This window comes from Colius striatus, chromosome 7, assembly GCF_028858725.1.
Source record: "Colius striatus isolate bColStr4 chromosome 7, bColStr4.1.hap1, whole genome shotgun sequence".
In the NCBI taxonomy this organism is placed as follows: domain Eukaryota; kingdom Metazoa; phylum Chordata; class Aves; order Coliiformes; family Coliidae; genus Colius; species Colius striatus.
This window is the reverse complement of record NC_084765.1, coordinates 31,535,581-31,556,154: the sequence shown is the minus strand read 5'-3', so window position 1 is coordinate 31,556,154 and position 20,574 is coordinate 31,535,581. Positions and strand designations below refer to the sequence as shown.

Here is a 20,574-nt window from a genome sequence, read left to right as displayed (position 1 = left end):
AAGTGTGGACTCTATTCTGTTTGCACAAGGCAAGTCCTCTTCCCTTTATTTGTTACTTTTTGTCCCTGCCATGGGTTTATCTCTGCTGGAACAGAGATCCACATGCAGATCTGTCATGTCACTTTGATAGTTATTAATAATTTTTCTAGAATACAATCAGAGTTTGGTGTTAATTAGGATGTGGATGAAGTTATGGTAATCACATTGAAAAGAAGCTAAAAATTAGGTGGCTGAAAATGCAATAGTAATTTCTAAATTAATTACATAGTAGAGATTTAAGTAATTTTTTTCAGTACTAACTATTTAGTCTTCCAAGATGTTTATGATCTTTTTGATTTTCTTAGGACCTTAGTTTATATTACTGGAAAATAAGTACAAATACTGTCTGCAGATACAGTGTTTTTACTATATCCTGACTTGTGTCATTATGTAATGAGAAATGGAGTTCCAGGTTGCATCATCCAGATTCCACAATACTAAAACAAGCTAAGTAAGTTCTCCTACTTTAGTAAGTATTTCTAACTCCATTTCATGAGATAGGAAGTGAAATGCTTTTAATTTTGCACAAGGAAGGTGCTTGTTCAGTAAGACGAGATGTGAAATTTCCAAGGGTAAAAGTTTCTGCAACTTCTGCACTAGTAGCTTATCTGTGAGCTATGACCTGGATGAGCCATAGATCTACTGAAGTGTTCTAAGTTCAAAAGGAGGAAATAAATCTCTGATATTATGACACACCTTCTCTTTTTTTTTCTTTATTTTTAGATTCCAATTCAAAACATTCAAAAGGAACTTTTGAAATAACGGGAAACATCAAAGACTGTCAATTGACCTTGTTCAGTAGTTCTTAATAGTGACTCATTGGTGAACATTTGGAGATAATTTGCTATCTGTGGATATGGAACTGAATCATAAATCCTAGAGTTCAGAGGGAAAGCAGCACAGTGTAAATGTAAATGTTTAAACCTTCCTCTGAAGAATCAGAAGGCTTCAGAGTGGTCAAGGTGTGATGAAATAAAGGAGAAGTAAAAGTTAGTACATGGAAAAGCAAAAAGATCTTTTGTTGTAAGGGAAAAAGTATTTTTGAGAGTATTCCTGAAGTGAAGGCATAATTGTAGCATTATTTCTGCTGCCTGCACGTGTTGGCTAATATTTTCTTTGTGTGTATTCTGACATCGAAATTCCCTTTCGTATTTAATGACTGAGGATGTTAAATAAGAGTAAAAGATACTGTAGGAATATCTACAAAAGACAGTCAATCAAGAATTGACCTTTTTTTTCCAGTTAGGCATTTGAGTTGAAAAGCAGACATTTTAATTCATCTTTGGACAGAGTGTGGGGGTTTTTTTTTGTTTTTTTTTATTAGATGGATCCATGCTAGAAGAGATGTGTTTGGAACATATTGCCTAATGCTTTTTATAGTGTGATTTACTTTATTTCATATTGTGGTTGACATCACTGTGCCAAGGAATCCATGCTTCCTCGTTGAAGAATGTCCCCAGTAGCTGCCAGTAGAACCTCGTGTTAAGTGTAATGGAAATCTGCATTTTCCTGTTCCTAGATTGATAGCTGTAAGGTGTATTCCAGCAGTAGCACAGATCTTTCATAGCAGCAATAGATAAGTAATATGTAGCTTTTTCTCTGGCAAGGGAGTTGGACTAGATGATCTTTCGAGGTCCCTTCCAACCCTTAAGATTCTGTAATTCTGTGATTCTCCTGTGCTTTAAAGTTTGAGGGCACATGCATCCTAAGAAAGAAGTGTAACATAGAATCATGGAATGGTAGGGGTTGGAAGGGACCTTTAGAGATCATCCAGTCCAGCTCCCTTGCCAAAGCAGGTCTCACTTAGATCAAGTCACACAGGAGCATGTCCATGCAGGTTTTGAAGACCTCCCAAGGAGCCTCTACACCCTCCCTGGACAGCCTGTACCAGGGCTCCCTCACTTAAACATCCTGTCACTAGATACAGTAGAAAAAAGTGCTGCCCCAACCTCCTGACATCCACTATTTACATGTTTGTAAATATTAAGAGGTCCCCCCTCAGTCTCCCCAAACTAAACAGCCCCAGATCCTGCAGCCTTTCCTCATAAGGAAGATGCTTTAGTTCCCTGATAGTCTTGGTAGCCCTGTGCTGGTACTCTAGTAGTACCCTGTCCCTCTTGAGCTGGGGAGCCCAGAACTGGACACAGGACTCCAGATGAGGCCTCACCAGGGCAGAGGGGAAGAAGAACGTCCTTCAACCTGCTGGCCACACTCTTCTTGATGCATCCCAGGATGCCATTGGCCTTCTTGCCCATGAGGGCATGTTGCTGGGTCATGTTCAGTTGATTATCAACCAGTACTCCCAGTCTCTCTCTGCAGAGCTACTCTCCAGCACATCACTCCCAGCCTGTCCTGGCGCATGGGGTTGTTCCATGATTAACCAGTTTCACAAAATACAATAAAAATACCTGGTCCCACTCTCTAACTTTCAGAACTGGTAGGTAAACAAGCAGATGGGTGAACAACAATGAACTAGTCAATTGTTCTGCAGAACACATATTTCAGTTATGTTCAAAGAAACAAGGCTACATGGATTTGAGCCTTTGAGTCTCCCTAATACACCTTTAAAAACACCAAACTCAAACTTTATGACTAAGTTGAACTGGAAACTGCATCCTGGATAGCTGTATTATTGTCAGGGTATTTTGCATGCTGCCTTAATAAATGGTCTTAGGAATCCTCTTCTTGAATGGCAGATGGAACTAGTGATCATTTTCTATCAATCTACTTACAATGTAAATTATCCTTTGATAGAAGTTAAACTTCAAAATTTTATCGTTAGCAAATATTCCAATGCCTGGAAACAAATTCCATTGCAAGCAGAAATTTGAATCTGATGACATAGCAAAAATAAAAATGATTTATGTAATAAAGTGCAAATATGATTAAAATAGGCCATAAATTCCCAAGTGTACTGACAGTACAGGGGATGTTATGACAGCAACTTTTCAGTGTTATATCACTTTATTGAGGGTTTATGTGCACTTTTTGTTTAGAAAATGGGTCTAGTAATTATCAGTGCACAATAAACAAAGGTCTTATTCTACCTCAGTATATGCTGCTTTTGTGTCCTTGCCCTCACAGTATGGTTAAAAGAGCATCAGTGCAGACACACAAGAGTTTTTGTTCCATCTTCAGCCATGTGGAATGCATATGCCAGGGCCCTGGGGTTAAAAAAAAAAAAAAAGAAAAGAAAAAGGGAGGAAAAAAAAAAAGAGGAAAAAATAGAATTGGGGTTTGTTCAGGACTCATGGCATTTGGTCATTTCTGGGAGAAAGGTCTTTGATCTGGGAGCCTGGAAGGAGGAAAGTGGAAATGTTTTAGACACAGTACAGTGCTTGCAAAAGCCACATGAAAACCTTCTTTGTAGCTTTAGCCTTTTCATAGATGGACAGCTTCCTTACTTTACAAAGTTCTTCAGAAGCTTGTTTTTTAGAGAACTTTGAACAATATTTGTTGACTGATATAAGACATAAAAATTAATGTGGATGGAATACAAAGAGCTTTTTAAAGTGATGATTTATTTAAATTTAAACTTTATGGAACGTGTTTGAAACTGGAAGAAAAAATCTTTTGGGGACTAGAAGATTCTTAGTTATTTAATGCAAAGAAACTATATCAAAGGAACATTTATAGTTACAGGCTATTTGGCTTTGGGAATTGAATTTTTCCTACTGAGATACTTTGTCTAACATCCAAAAATTTGCTTTAATTACCTAGGAAATGCAGTCAACTCAGAACTTAGAATCTAAACATAGCATAAGATAAAGACAGAGGGAAGAGATGAGATGCAGCCTAACTCCCCACTCAATGCATATGAAAAGAACAGCTTTAGGGCTTTTTTTGACTTGCTTGATTTTCAGCCCATTTGCATACATCTGTGTAGAAATAAGCAAGATGAGCCTCTTGTAAAAATTTCCTTCCATTCTGTAAGTTAATCAGTTAAACAGTAGCACATTCAGGCTACCCCAGCAACCCATAGTTTTCTGCTCTTCTTGGTATAATTGGCTTCTGCAACATGAGGCAATAATCTCTAAGGTTAGATGTGCCATGCACACACCGTCTCCTTTACATTTTACTGCCCAATTCTTTTCCAGCCTTACAATACTTTCATGGTGTTACAGTGCCTCAGTAATGCAATAGTTTTATTGATTGTAAGATAACAATGTTTTTGCTTCATCTAAAAATATCCCAGAACTTTACTAAACTATTTTCAGCCCTGCAGTTCTCAGCCAAAATAAATAATCTTTTTGAGGTTTTTAGCTCATAACTATGCACAGTAGCATCTCACAGCAGTGCCCGTCACTCAGCAGAGGTATTTGTACATGCTTCCATATGCCAGATAGCTCCATGAACTAGAAGGTCTTTTGGACAGGGTTAAAGAAGCATGTGATGGTTGAATGTGTCCCCTGATGCCCGGTGACTCCAGTTTGAACAAAGCCTACATTATGGTCCTTGAAACCTCCATAAACTGTTGCAGGGCAAGGACCTGTATTCAAAGAAAATAAACCAAACAACTGAAAAAAAAAAACCCCAAACCACAAAACCCTGAACACAAAAGCTTCATTTTCTCTGTGTTAACGTTTTTATGTCAGAAAATGAATCTATTAGTTTTCTGGTGGTATCATCACTTATTCTTGATATCAAAGATTTGATACTGTGATACCCTCTGAAGATTTTCCTCAGCGTGAGGCTGTTAAGGTTTCTGGTGCTTGCAGCTGCCATTCAAGTGTGTGACAGCTGAAGACAGGGAGTGTATTTTAAGATGGCCAAATGTTGGGGAGGGGAATCACTCAAAATATCATTTGCTTTATCTGTGCTAAGTGGTGTCCAGAGCTTTTATGTACGATGAAGCTATTAAATAATGAAGAAGGGATTGTATTACCTCTTGTCATAGTAGGGAATGGTAAGGGGTAATTGTTCCATATAGAACTTCTGAATAGAGGTATCATGGAAATGGTTTTAACTTTTATTCTGTTCTTAGCCGTGATTACAGAAAGGACAGAAGCTATGCTAATTTGTCATGTTATCTTTATGCCAACCGAGGTAGCTGACAGTTGACTAAGATAAGAAGTCAAATTTAGTTGGTATTGTCTTGTAATGTGGCCGACTGAGACAAGTATTTGTTTATCGTGACTAATTTCTAGAACACAATCATAAAAGTTTAAGAAGTGGAGAGGCATACAGATATTTTGCAAATCATCTTACCATGATGCAGTTTGTCTGGGTTGCAGCTATCCCCTCCCAGGCAGAGAGGCTTTCAAACATCGTTCCCTTGCTTTGTGCTTTGTGTGGAACGTGTATGTCTCTTCCTAACCCAGTATCTCGAGTGTCATAGGAGCTACAAATGAAATGGGCTGCCTAGGTCATCCTACATGGCAGCTTTCTTGCCACTTCAGAAGTCGTTTACATCGTTATTTTTAATTTACTGTTTGGTTTGGCTTTTTAAATGTCTCATTAGTGTGTATTTCACTTCTGATAGCAGGCAGTTTTACCACAGATTAGATTTTGCTGATAAGCAAAATTGTCATTTCTGAGAATTCTTCATAGAAGCCTAAACTTTCTCACTTCAGTTTTGCTCCATCTTCTCATTTTAGTTTTCTAAACAAAATACAATTGTTCCATACCTGTGTGCTCCTACCTGGAGGTATGTTAATATGTTTCTAATCTGTGAAGGTATTTCTTAACCACGTGATACTTCCTTCTGAGTGCCAGCTGTGAATATTTTCACAGAAGTCATCTAAGAGGCACATCTTCAGATCACTGATCATTTACTTGTAGCCACAGCTTTTGGTTTCTATTCTGCAGTTTAATGGTTTTCGTGTGTTCTGTAACTTCTTGGAGCATACAGGCCTGTTTCTAGATGATATACTTATTATATTTGGCTATGGCTAATGTAATCAAACAGATATCTCTTCTGACCCACTCTTTCTTTTCTCCAAGACCACATTTTTGTTTACATCTTTACCACTTTTCCAAAGATAGTGAAGCTGTGATTTCAGTGACATGAGACGAGTTAATGAAAGCAGGTTTGACCTTATGAACCTCAAGTATCCACTGTAGATTTGAAATCAATTGTCCCTTTGCTGCTTCAATTTGTCCAAGTTAAAACTTAATTATTTATAATGGAATTTTCAGGGCTACTGAAAAGGGGGTTGTTTTGGTTTAGTAATTTTAATGCTACTTTCTGAACAGCTTTTCCACACATCTGTAATAAAACATTTGGCTGAAATTTTCCGACTGAGGAGGAGTAATTTATGTTTGCTTACCTTCAGTTTGATTAGCTTATTTTTAATGAAAGATAATTGCTTTACTTAAGGGATAACACAGTAACAATTTTCTCCCCTTGACTTTTCTTGTTTTCTAAACCCAGATTTAGGTCGTTCTCGGGAGCTACAATATGTTTATGTGGATAACAATATTCATCTGAAAGGCCTCCCATCCTATCTCTATAATAAAGTCATTGGTTGCAGTGGGTAGGTATGAATTAATTTGGATGTCTTGCATACCTATTTCTTGTAAAACATCTCATAAATATCTTCCTGTATGATACAACTAACTATTTTTTCCTGTGTGATTGGTTCAGAACTGACTTTGAGGGCATTATTGCAGCTTCCAGTTTTGTTTTCTTTTTGTAATAAATACACTGTGTTAATTGCTGTTATTTTAGCATTAAGCTATAACAGACAGTGCAGTTATTCTGAAGGAATTTGCAGTGATCATGTCAGGCTTAGCTGCCCTTAAATGTTAGTCAGAAATGTAGGGGCTAGTTCATAATTTCTCACGTTTCTGTAAGTGGCTGTATCTTGGAATGTAAGATGTAGCTCTTTCACTCATTTTACGTCCCAGTAGCAGTTTCTTGTAGGTCTTGGTACCTAACAACTAAAGGCAGTAACTTTTTTTAGGTATTTTGGCTGGCCAAGTATATTTTTACATGTGGATTTTAAAAATATCCTCAGCTGTTTCATGTTTGTGGTTAGGATGTGAGGGGAAAAAGTGGTCTGTCCAGGACACTAGCTTAATTCTTTCTGCACTGACACAAGCATAAATTAGGATCAGCAGCACTGATGAATGGAGCCTTACTGGTGTAAAACTGATCAGAAGAGGATTGTCCCCATTACCATCTAATTATAAATTTCTGGTATGCTGGCTCTCAGCAAATCTTGCATTAAATATAAATTCTCTCTCTCCAGCCTGCACTCTACTGCAATATGCGAGATGCTGAGTCTTGGCATTTTAAGGTTTTTCTAATATTCCCATGTCAGCTGGTTGTGTGATATTTAAATACTTGCAGTTAGATTATAATTCTGCTGAACTGTGTGCAGTCTCAAGCTTCTACTCATTTATTTTTTTTTTCAGGAAAAAGAATTTCTCATCTTTGTTCTTTCAGAACTGATTATAAATAGTCAGACATTAAATTGACCCTAAAGGTAATAGGACTGTATTGACTGTGACCAAAAACAAATGCAGGGTATGTTCCAGCAAGTTTGTTCCTGCCTTTTTCAGCTTATGTTAAACAACCATGTTTTGGTTTTTAAATAACTTTCTCTTTGCACTGACCTTTTGTGAAGATCACCAGTTCTTTTTGCTCTCATTACATGTACACTGCTGGTAAGGCCAACTGCTGATATCTCTTATGGAGAGTATTATAAATCTAGTATAGAAGTCACAAAAAAGTTACAAGCGTTGCAGTTAATTCTTGTAATGCTTCTGTGGAATTAAAAAAAAAAAAAGAGAGACTTTTAAAGAAGAAATTCTTTTTAGTAAGCAAAATAATCTTTATATTTGTATAACATACAGATATTTGTCTTGATGTTGTGAAACCATCTTGAGACATCATAGGTGACTTTTAAGGAAAATTTTCAGCATAGGAAGAGCACTTAGATGTATTATTAAGAAACCAATGGGTTGATCTAATAATGTGCTGAGTGGTGTTAAAATTATGTAATGTGAAGAATTTCTGTGTTCTTTCCAAGAAAGCATTAGTAACGAGTGCAAGGTTTTCATGGGTCAGGCGAGAGTTGAAGATCCAGGCTTTAGTGCTTTGTCTGGTCATCCACTGGAGAATGAAATCTGACATGCTGCCTGTTACTAACGTAAGGCTGGATTTCTGAAAATAGAATATAAATTGCATTGTGTAAGTAATGAATATCTGTCTGGGAATCCTGCAGTCAGACCGACTGAAAAAGTCTTTTATGTAAGAGGTGATGATCTCAGCACTCAAAATAAATTTTGATCTTATTCTTTGCAGATTGGATTTCATAGTCTCCAGCTAGGTGTCTGTCAGTCTTGTTGAAGGCAGCCAATAGGTGGTCATCATAACTGGGTGTTTTTTTCCTAGTTATTTATTCACCGAGGTTCTTAGTGCAGCTCCATTAGTTAGTTAGACCATTCCTATTCTCTGTGGATTTAGTATGCTGGGTTGTTTTAATTCTTAGTTCTTTTACCCAGTATTACTTTCAGGTTGAAATTCATTCCCTAATCCATCCTGATTTCTGTATCTCTTAGATTATTCCTCTGGATGATCAACAAGATGATTTTCTTGTTTACTCTTTCTGTGCAGGTCTAAGCATTCATAGCCACACCCTTTTACCAAGTAAATAAAATGGCCCAGCTCAGAACTGCAGAAACTGTAGTGAGTTTATGGGTGTTGTCTTCTAGCTAAGACAGTAAGGGGTTAATCAGCTGGAAACTACAATGTTATAGGTTTATTTGTGGTGATAGCTAACTCATTGTGTATGGATTGCCAGGGAAGGGATTGTTGGAATATTGGATCTCTGAATTCCCAGTTATATTTTAACCCCATTAATGATTTAGTATTGGGAAAGTATTAAATATTTACCAAGAGAAGAGGCTTTATTGACTGGCTGTTTGATGCTGCCCTTGTTTTTTTCTTGTCTCTCTGGGCTGTTTTTTCCTTTAATCAGATGAGATGAGATTCTTTGTTATCAGAGAAGTACTATGAGATTTCTTTCACATCTGATAAGATCGAATGTAGTTACCTCCGTTTTAGGTCCAAGATCTGGGAAGGCTGACAAATTTGTGTTTCTGTTCCGTTTGTTAGGACTGGCCCTAACAAGTTGCTCTTGGCTTCAAATTTAAGTTGTCATAAACAATTCCAATTCCTCTCTTGACTTCCCCAAGCTCTTAGTAGAATTTTCCTATGCGTGTCTCTTTGGTATGATAGCTTGCAACAGGGATCATGTAAAGAGTTATTATTTTTACTACAAGCTAAGTTTCTCTCCTTGGATCCAAATAACCTTCCTTTTCCTGACAGGATTTGGGAAGGGCAAGTCTAGCAGATTTAGCAGGGCATCTTCCCACTACAGCTTAGGCTGTTTTCTTGTTATTTTCCCTTCACTGACCTCCCTGTACCTTCCGAGGGAGCTCTGTGGCTGGCCAAAGGTATAGTACAAGAATCACCAAGTGGCACTTCAGTAATATTTTTTGGTGCCTGTAGTTTGCCTCCTGTATTACAGTTGAGAAAACCATTACCATTTTCAGTTGGTCTATCCAAGACACAGGAAGCCAACTGTTAGGAACTGTTCCTCTGTGTGAAGTGTTTGGTAGTAATGGCATTCACATCTAAAGGGCATTAGCATGTGGGTAAAGGAAGGGACACACAGTGCACTTGGTTCACCTCCTTGGGGTTATGTTCTCATAACTACAACTTTTGCATGTAATTTGGTAAGTAAAGACTTCAGATGTGCCATGACTATCATGTCACAGAAGGTGGGGATCTGTAGAAAATAGGTGCCATGTATTGCACTGTGCAAGGAGCCCTTGAAAGGTGCTGCACTGAAGAACAGTGTCATGCGTGCTTTGGTTGGTCATCTGTGTTTCCCCAAGAAGTTCCTCTTTTACCTCCTAACCACTTTTTAACTTTCTTCTGTCCTTCTAGTTGTGGTTCTCCAATTCAAGTTTCAGAGGTGAAACTGTTGTCTTTCTCATCGGGCCAGTTAACTGTGTTCCTGCCGGCAGAGGTGAAATCTATAGGAACAGAAACAGATCATGTGCTGCCTTTGCAAGAACTGGCCATGAGAACCCTCTATAACACCTACTACAGGTTTTTAAAAGGTAGGAAATTTCTGCCTCCTTCACGTTACAGGAAGAGTAGAAGTGCTCTCACAGCAGTGAGAATAGCTAGGCAAGGATTAATATTGTAAGAGACTTAATCAAATTATGTTTGCAATGATGTATTAGAATAAAAATGCCCAATACAAAAAAGACATCCAAAGACTACTTCTGAGGTGAGTGGTGCTTACAAATGGTTTCTTTCTTGAGGATTGTATAAAGAAGGTTGCTTTTTGCAGGAGAAACTCTTTAATGGAAATAGGAGATGAGAAATACAGTTCCTGAGGCAAGATTAGATGCATCAGCCAACAATGCAACTTCTTGCCAGGGAGCACACTCCTAAACTGGCAGACTTGTTATACAGAAGGCAAAAGAAATGTTAGCAGCCCTTGGCCATTTCAGTACAGCATGACAGCTGAGCTGTTTTAGTTCTGCCCCAATTCAGACTCTTAGCTGTAAAGTGGCCCTTGGCTCATCTGATTTTGTATCATGCAATCACATGAGTTGGCAATATCTGCCAATAACCTGCAGATTCAGATTTTGTTGGATGTAGATGTACTGTGACTCCCTCACTATTCCCAGCACCTTGGGAATTCACCAGCTTTAGAGCTGAAAGTAGAAAGCAGAAGGATAAAGAGCTATAATAGAAACATTAGAGAGTTGATGGTAAGAGGTCACTTGTACCTTGGCCAGTGGAGTAAATCCTAACTGCTGAATTACTGCTTTGCCAGGAAAAATGTACAAGGGGGTCTGCAGCAACTATGCTGGAGGGGGAAGAGCGTCATGTTGAGGGGTGGGACAGCCATACAAGCCTTTCCACGTAGCAAATGGTACTGCTTTGTGCAGAATCACTGACATAGAGAACATCTTCACTGAGCAGTTTGCAGTTGTGCATCTTTTATATTTCTGCATATGGTGTAGAGAGGGAAGGTTTTTAGTTCAGCATCAGGATGTCAGCTGTGCCAAAATTACCCCATGATGAGTGCTGTTCCATTGGGATTTGCAAAATTCTAGTCCTTGGATAGGAGTTTGAGAAAATCAGGTACAAGGTCTTTTAAATCTTTTAGATTCTCTTCTTGCCCATTTGTGACCTGCACAATCATTTCTGTAATATGACTGTGCTAATGTGGTACCTGAAGATGATCGAGTTTGGTTTAAGAATCGCAAGCTAGCGTTGCAAAATCAGTTTTAAGAAGTGGTTTGTAGATGGTTTATACAAGGCTGTGAGGACTAAATCTAGTTGCAGCTATGGTGCAGAACCTGAAATAGATGATGAAATATTTGGGGGTTTTTAAACTATCTTGCCTACTTCTGGTTTGCTACACTGCACATGTAGTCTTTTTACATGTTTATATATACATATATCTATCTTACTCTGAGTGGCCTTATTAAAGACTTTGTGCATTACCATGGGTGACACCCACGTTTCAACGGGGCAGGAGTAAGGCATAGTTCAGCCTGTGCATTACTCAGGTAATTACATCAGGTGTAAGATAGTGGTGTGCTGAGGAAGCAGGTGGCACATATGATTAAAGCAGCAGATTTGATCTGTCACTGCCTAAATTTGCAGTTTCAAGGGTGCTGTTAAACACTTGGTGGCTGCCAGGTAAGTGTGACAGAAGGGACTGGGCTACTTTTTTTCTCAATCTTTGCTTGGCTACAGAATGTGACCTTTTCTTTCTGACGCAAATTCATCGTGCTCGTCATCTCCAGCGAGGCTGTTGTGGTACATTGTGTGTGGGGTTAAACCTTCCAGTGTTTGAAAGCTGAAACTGGTGTGATAGTGCAAAACTGATTTACCAGGCACTGCATCTTGTCTTCATTACTCAGCACCTAATTCACCTGTCTTGGCTGTCACTCAGTTTCTACATGGAGATTAGCATGTTGGTTTTAATTTATAAAACACTATGTGGCTTGGGCCAAGCTGGAGAAAATGATTACTCTTTCCCATGAAATGACCCTGGAGTCCATTTTGGTGAAAATGATGGCATCTTGTAAACAGTGAGGGCACACTTAAGTTATTATGATTGTATTGATCTTTTTAGAGTGGTCTCTAAAACTTCCCTGTGAGAATTATGCTGGGCTGGATTGCATTTCAAGTAATTCTAACTATTTCAGATCCCTGCTTGTGGATGGTGGAGTTTGGGCTTGTTAGTGAGCTTAGCTCTTCTGCTTGATTGGTCGCTGAAATGTATGAATAAAATACTACTGAGGTCCTTCTCAGAGTTTTCTATTTTTTATTAGGTACTAAACACCTTTCTAGATCTGGAGACATTCAAACCCAGCTGGACTAGTTCCTGTGTGACCTACTCTAGGTGGTCCTGCTCTGGCAGGGGTGTTGGACTGGATGATCTTTCAAGGTCCCTTCCAACCCTTAACTTTCTGTGATTCTGTGTTCTTTGTGTCCAAAAATGCTTTTATGTATTACAGGTTTTTATTACATGCTTGAGCTACAATATATTCAACTGGGTATTTGTGTCTTATGCCCACAGATGCTCAAATATTTAAGTTTTTGAACTTTGACAGGCATCATGTGTTTCACCCTCACTGAGGTATTACCTTGCTGTTGTTTAGACCAAATCTTAAGATTGCTGATTTTCTGAATTGTTCATGCATCATGCTTGTTGTGTTTGACTTCATCATGCAGTTGTTTTGTTACAGGCCTTTTTCTGTTTCTTTTCTTCTCTAGACTTGAACTTTCTGACTCCAATCTCACTGCCCAAAAGCCTCTTGGAATTGCTGCACTGTCCCCTGGGACACTGCCACCGCTGCAGCCAGCCTATGTTTACCATTGTCTACCCAAAGCTTTTTCCCTTGAGGGAAACTCCAATGGCAGGACTGCATCAAGGGTAATTATACAGGAAATTACACTGGGGTTTCAGTTAGGAACAAAAGCACCTTATGGAACAAAGCATATTCTTAAGGGGGTTTTTTTAACTTAGCAGCCCCTCAGATCTAACACCCCTGTCTTATGATGGCATGGTGAAGTTGACAAGTCTTTTATTTACAAGAGACCAGAATACTGCTGTTAGACTGTTTAACAAGGACTACCACACTGCCTCTTTCAGACTGCTGTAAGATAGTGAAGGGGGTTGATACGGGATTGATTTGTTTGTAGTAGGGCAGCACATGCATGGCACTTCAATGCCTTTGGAAGAAAACAGTGGTTAACACCAGTATTTCCCCTGATGGTCTCAACCTCGTCTTGCATTCTGCATTGTAACATACATTTTGTAGCAGTACATCTCATTAAAAATATGTCAGTTTTTATGGTTGTAGCAGAGGTCAATGTGTCTGCAGGATTCACAAGTCCAGCAGACAAACCTACACAGACTTCCTGGTCTGCTGAACAGTACAGTCATGGAAGGAACTCAAAACTGGGATGTGGTTCAGGGAACGTTGTCCACATGTAGACAAAGATTTAAAATACCTTTAAGGTCATCACTGATTGCTTTGAAGTGGTTCTTTCCCTAACCCCTATTAGACTGGGTTGATATGCTTTTGCTGAGTTGAACTTAACATGAGCTGTAGTATTGAAAACCACTTTTTGCAGTGCAAGAGCATCATCAGAGAAACTTCAACTGCTTCTACTTGGACAGTGTACTTTATTAGGTTTTACTTGGACAGTATATTTTATTAGGTTTGAAACCTAATAAAGAAGGTTTAAAGACAAGTCACGTGGAGTTAAACAAGCAAATGTGATGTTGAGATTGGTTTTGGAGATTTCAAGTCAAGCCATGAGTTACAGAGCATATGCCTAAAGGTGGGGAGCAGAAAAGAAAGGTCCTTTATAAAGGAATGTTTCTGAAGTTACTTGTTGGTGTACATATAACACACAAGAAGCCTTCTTAGTTCTTGTCCTGCTGAAATCCTTTGATAGTTGTCTTCCATACAAATAAGAAACTACTTTTCAATAGGAAGGTCTTTCAGAGAAGAGACCAATTGGTGGTTCAGGTTGATGGTACCTATTTTCCCCAGCTCTATCACAGGCTATTTTGCTCTGAGTCTATGGCAGAAGAGGTGTCCCATTTGTAAGCAATTCCACTTTATGAAATGAAAACAACTCAGGTATGCCAAATCTGGACAGCAGCCAGATGGCTGCATAAACACTGTTTTGGACAAGTCATCTTTCTTAGAAATATCTGATTGTGGAGATTGCATACTGCCTCTTGCCATTCTGTTACACTTCACTTGTATATTGAAATTCAATCGATTTTGTGTTAAGTAAAATAAATTGCCTCCACATTACAGTTTTAATATTCAAAGTGGCCTAAGATGTCATAATTGTGCTATAAATCAGTTTCTTTCAAGCATTGAACAGTATCATTTTCTAGGGAAGAGATGGAAAGCTACTTGCTGGTCACTAAATCCTTCTATGATCTGAAATAATGCAACGACGAGAGAGTTTGGACTTAGAGAGCTCCACTTTGTAATTAATTACTAAGCATTGTTCTTTGTAGAACTTACAGTAATGAGGTGACAGGCATATCAGTAGAGGCCTTTAGGAATTATTCAAGTTTCAACTCAACAAAAACATACTTAGTGCTGTTTCAGAAGAACCCTGTGTTAACCTTATAAAATACACCAATGGAAAACAGGTATTTCTGCACAGTATCGTGTGTTTTCAAAAAACGTGTGTCATTCTTTTCCTTAGACAAGAAGGTTCTGCAAAATGCCATTGTGAATAGAGTCTTAGGTATCTGACATCTGATGCAAATCCACAGAAAATGAGATCTAAACAGGGTAGGGCAGCCTGACATCCTTATCTCTATAGCTTGTGCACTTGGCGTGGTAAGATTATGTGGAATTGTGGAGGTGCAGTAGCTGGTTTAGAAGGATGTGAAGGACAGGGTTTCTGTTCTAAAGAGCTTACAGTGACCATGAAAACACACAGGGTAGAGATCTTGAATTCTTAAACAGCGCTGATTAACACATGCCACATATCTGCCAGTAACTTCTGTCTGGATTTCTGTATGGCATTCTGTATCCTCTTACAGGAAAAGACTGTTGCATGTTGAACTGGATTTCTCTATCTGTAAAAGCACAGATGACACGAGAGCTGGGTAAAGAGTGATTTCTGGGTTAGTTAAAAACAGATCTTAACTTTTTTGAAGTGGATATCTAGGTGCCTGCCAGGGGCAGGAGGTGGGTCATAGCGAGGCTAGTGTCATGCTTTCATGTTGCCACCCCTGCGGTGGTACCTGACACGGTGCAACAGCACTCACTACCTGTCATTTGTCCTTTCTGAAGATCTGGGCCCAGTTTGTTCACTCAGCTGAACCAAAGGAGGACACTGGACTTCAGTGATTTCATGCCTACAAACAGTAATTTAAGAAACACATGGGCAAAGCTGAAGCAAAGAATTACTGAGCTCTTTTGCTTTCAGCTGTTCAACCTACTGGCTGTAACACCCAGCCGTACCCTCCACAGAGAGAAAAACCACATGCTGCTGCATTAAACTGAATACATATGAAACCAGGAAGGTTTCTGAGAACCCCTGCAGTGCTTCTCTGCCTTTGTGTCAGGCACTCATATAGAGCAAATGAACCTTCTTTTTCTAAAGTGTTGAGATCAGCTAATCCTGTATTTTACAAACCAGCATACAGTCTGCTGTGGAATGAGGCCAGGAGCTTTAATCTTCACTGACAACTGTTCCCCCCGCCCCTTCTTTTTTTTTTCCAGGAGGACAACTGTTAGTTTTGTGGCATACTGCTGCTCCACCCAGTGTCTGCAGACTTTTGACCTACTGAGTTGATAAACATTTAAAACTCCTCAGGAGCGCTGCCAGTTGAAAGCTGCATTAAACGTTGTATGCCATTGGTACTGGAGTGTACCCTGTGTGTGTGAGCCTGTGCCAAAGCAGCAGAAGTGCCTGGTTGGGAGCTCGAAGAGGCACTTAAATCCTGCCCTATCAAATTTGGATGAACTGCAGAAACTTTTCGGAAATGTAAATACCAAGCTTTTAAAAGTGTTAACTTCTCTCTCCTCCAAGACAGCACAGAAACCAAATTCACAAGCTCTGACTTCAGGATTTCCAGTATTTTTCAGTGACCCATTGCATCATTGGAGGCAGTTTTCATTCCTTTAGAGGGTGGGGGGGAAAAGGTTCCATTATGACAAGTTTTCACTTACTCTTCCCCTATCCTCTTCACCCCTTCAGCTGCATTCAGGTGTATAGACTAAGCCTACAGAAACCTTTGATGGACCCCGAGGATGTTTCCCCATAGAATTTAGCTTAATTTTTCTCCCACTCATCTTAATATTTTCCCCAGCAGAATGATCCTGGTTCTATACCGACTCTGACTATTTAACAGTGGTATTTCAATCCACATACTAAAAGCAGATCGTTCTTTCTGCTCTTAGAAGCCACACTGATTTAATTAGAGTAACTAGGGTATGTCTGGAGACTAAAGATCCTGTTTCAGTCAAGAAGGCTTGTGGTGGTGCCTACACTGAGTGCTCTTGCTCCAGCATGTTTGAGGGTGTGTTTCTTTTTTCACGGCTCACGTTCTTTATTTTTAAAAACACTTCCTCTTTGGCTTCTTTGAGTTCTCCAAGAAGAAGATGTCAAGTATCGATTTCACTTCGAAGAAAAACCCCCAATAATAGGATAGTAAATATTTATCTGTATTTATTATATTTTTACAATTGCAGACTGTAGATCTGCAAAGACTTGGTCTTCATCTTTTTCTAGATCCAGCATTTGGCTAACGTGTATCAGTGGTGTGGATGCCCCAGAGAAGGCTGGAAACCCAGGGGGAGGTGTGTGTATCTCCATGCATAGGTATCTGTGCATACATAGATATTTTCACAGAAGGGCTATAACGTTTATTGTCATGTACTAATGGCAGATTTAGCACAGATTTCCACTCTCTATCCGTGGGAATCTTTTTCTGTTAGGTTTTGTTCATCATGAATAAAGGACAAAAGATGGGAAAAAACGGCCCAAAATGCCTGTACGACTTAATTGGAATTGTACACTGAAACAGTTCATACAAAATCAGACCCTTTTGACTTGTTTTGGAATAGATCATTATTTTTTTAACACAGTGTGTTCATTTTCACTTTACTTTCTATTTCTTAAGGTGCAACCTACTTGTTGGTTTAGCAGCATGCTACTCTGGGCTGTAGTTAGTTACAAGCTGCTGCAATGGATATGAATGAACCAGTTTGTTATAAAAATGGCAAGATAAAGAGACTTATTTGGTAGGATATTAGCATATGTTGTGGTGAGGTGTGCGTACTTTGAAGGGAGGAGGCATTAAAATGTTTTTCCTTTTGCCAAAGAAGCATTTATTCCTACTGCAGGCTTCCTGGCATCTCTTCAGTAAATAGAGTATCTTAAGAGCTTAAAAGAGTACCAAAAAGGCATTTTGAGGGTGAAATTTTTAGGTTGTGCCGTGTTACTTGTAAAACCTTTGCTGGTTTTATTGGGTTGATTTTTTTAGAGAGTTGAATTAGCATTAAGAAATGTTGAACTTAATGCTTCAGGAATGTGAGTATCATCTACTGTTTAAGAATTGTGAAACTTTCTAAAATAAATCCCATTTATTAAATCTGCTTTGCAGTAGGGGAAAGAGCCATGTCCAAGCAGGCTTCGTACCATTGGATTTCTGACTCTGGCGTTTCACTCACTTGTTTCAATGTTGATATCCCTCACAGACCTTCCCACCCCACGGGGTTTACACTGAAGCAGGAAAGTGAGTCTTCGGCTTTTTTTTTTGTTGTTGTCTTCAGTACTACACAGTTGAGACATCAATTGCCCATGTACAATTTTACCTGTATCAGAAATGTGCAATGGATGGTAACGGAACTGTGCTAATGTTACAAATACTGATTTTGATCCAATACTCTGGTCAGGAATCTTCAGGATTATTTTCACTATGGTTTCCTCTGTGAAGGAGAGATTCTGTTGGAAGTTGATTTGTCCTCTTTATAGCAACTTACAGACTTAGAAACACAGTTTATGTCTAAATTCAGCCTGTAAATGTTATTTTTTGAGTTAAATGTTTTCATCAGCTGAAAGGCATTGGCATTTGTCTTATTAGGGATTGGGAAGAGTGGAATCTGATTTAAATATATTTATTTTCTTTATTTTTCACATCATCTAATTATTTTTTGAGTTCATAGCAATCGCTATTATTGTCTGCAAGTGAAGTTCAGAGAGATTCTAGTCTGTTCCATAAGCAGCAGGAATCTTAACTAACACTTTAATAGATATTTCAAGAATGGAATGTTGAGTGAATAAATGACTTAAACACGCAATTGAAGCTGAAATGTCATACCCTATTTTTATAAAACATGGAAGAGGAAACCCAATATATAGACTGAAAATGCAGCTCAAGTTCCTGTTTCTCTGATTTCTAATTTTTTTTTTTTATATGAACAGTGTTTGTATTCATCTGTGTCTTTGGATGATACTGTTCTAGATGAAAATAACTCCATTCTCACTTGTCCAAGTTTTTCTAAAGTTGTTCTGCTGTAAGAGCATTTCATAACCACCTAAGATGAGAGCCAGCTACGCAAGTTGCAGAGGGGAGAGGGAGCTCGTTGCTAATTGAGCTGTGCATCACTTGTTTTCCAATGTGAGATGTCACAATACTTGGACTTCTCCTCAATGCATTGAATTCTCACTTGCTCTCGTTCATCAGGGTAATTCACATTGAGATGAATTTTTTTCCTTGTACTGAAAAAATCTGATTCTAATAGTTGTAAAAAAAAAAAAGACCATTTAAAAAGAGGAGCTTTTGTCATAAAAATACATTTTAACTCTTTGTTTAGGGCGGGAACAGAAGTTTGAGGGAGAGGCAAGTCTAAAGAGAAAGGGGCAGGAGAGGGAGGAGAGGAAGTAAGTCTTTAACCCATCGATATTGCTATAAAATTCTTGAGTAAATATTAACTCCTAATGCAATTAGGGAACACAGGTGTAAATTTTCCTTATGTTCTGGATAACAACCACCATGTTACTAAAACTGAGACCCTGCTGCTTCTACAGGTAACTTTTTGTTCTGCCAAAAAGGAAACAGAGCAATCTCTCTGGCTTTGTTTAAAAAATACTCTTTGAACAGTTTTACGGTGGACACTGTTGCATTTGGAGCACTGTTCTTGGGAACCTTCCTGTTACTACCCTGGAGGATCAGAAATACAAATGTCCTTTCCTGTGCAAGGAACAAGCTCCAGTATCAAGATGTGTGTGTTTTTCTGTTTCTCACTGATAGTTCTCTTGGGTTCTTACTGAAGTTCATTACAGACCTTCTATTTACTTCATTGCGGTGAGGTTAAGATCTTCTACTGAGCAGAGTGGAGCTGTTTTATTGCCAAGTTGGCTTCAATTCTTATGTATCCAATTCTGCTGAATCCCTTTCACTGGCATGAGAGGAGGATGAGACTGTTTTAACACCTATGTGGTTGCAACGTGTCAGGTTTTACTGACATCACAGCCAAGCTGAAGACTGGACAGTGACAAACCTTTCACTAGAGAGGATGACTTTACTTTCTGAAGGCCACCGTGGCCCCATCAGAGTACCACTGATCACAGAAGAGCTTTTGCCTTGCTGTCAGTGGAGGATGGATCAAGTTTTAATTGATGAGAGAGAAGGATGTGTTTTACCTTCTTTCTGTTTCCTGCAAAATGAGGCTGAAGTTCACGCCTCCTGCATGGCAGCCTCTCTATCTGCAGCTGAACTTCTGTGATTCCAAGATGGAACCGTCTTTGCCTCTTACGTCCCTCTTAATACTACTCATGTTGTTGCAAAATGTTACACTTAACTTGTGATGGAAGAGGCTGAGTAAATTGAATCCAGAGTTTTTATTACTTTTTGTATTACAGACCTATTTTGTAAGAGACCAAAGGTCTGGTGGAAAGAAATGGCAAGGTTCACGTGAAGTCTTGCTTTTGCTTTTATGTGTGCTTCTTTGGATTACAACTTGAACTTGGATTGCCACTGAGCTCGTTCTGTGTCTGTTGAAAGCATATGCATATTGCTTTTTTGCTCTGTATTAACCAAATGTCACTTAGTGTGAAGGTGAGCTCACTAGCTGTTTTATTTAAAGTTAGTGGTGCAATTTATTGTATATGCTTGTTAATAAACTATATTTTTTGATAGAATTACAGTTTGTTCAAAGTTAACTGAATGCTTGCTCCTGGAGCTATTAAACTACATCAAGGTGTTTCACTTAAATTACATTTCAGTTCATTTGCGTAGTAATTAGCTAAAAAGTCTCGTCCCAAGGCTGAAGAGTTGGGAACTCCTTAAAATGCCACCAAGCCCAAAACACCAGTTCACTTAATCCCTTTGTGATGATGTACTTCACCAGATCTTGTGTAATAAGAGCAAAATACATATGGAAACATTATTTTTAACCCTTCTGTGGACTGATGGAAAGAAAGATAACTTTCCGTAGGGCTGATAGCCCATAGATGTGGCTGTGGTTCATGTCTTATTTACTAAGCTGCATTCA

General features: G+C 38.8%; 1 protein-coding gene across 5 annotated transcripts in view; it reads left to right on the top strand.

The window, feature by feature from the left end:
• The window catches only part of LRRC28 (leucine rich repeat containing 28), a 76,897-nt gene extending 56,603 nt beyond the window's left edge, over positions 1-20,294 (top strand). For 3 of the 5 annotated variants that reach the window (XM_061999821.1, XM_061999820.1, XM_061999822.1), the window contains exons 7-10: positions 6,413-6,515; positions 9,941-10,116; positions 12,803-12,962; positions 15,796-20,294. In XM_061999821.1, coding sequence (XP_061855805.1) covers positions 6,413-6,515; positions 9,941-10,116; positions 12,803-12,962; positions 15,796-15,868 — 512 coding nt within the window. In that variant the 3' untranslated portion in view covers positions 15,869-20,294. The remainder of the gene's footprint in view (positions 1-6,412; positions 6,516-9,940; positions 10,117-12,802; positions 12,963-15,795) is intronic. The other 2 variants (XR_009819061.1, XR_009819060.1) reach the window with 2 other exon arrangements.
• The last annotated feature ends 280 nt before the right edge of the window (positions 20,295-20,574 follow it).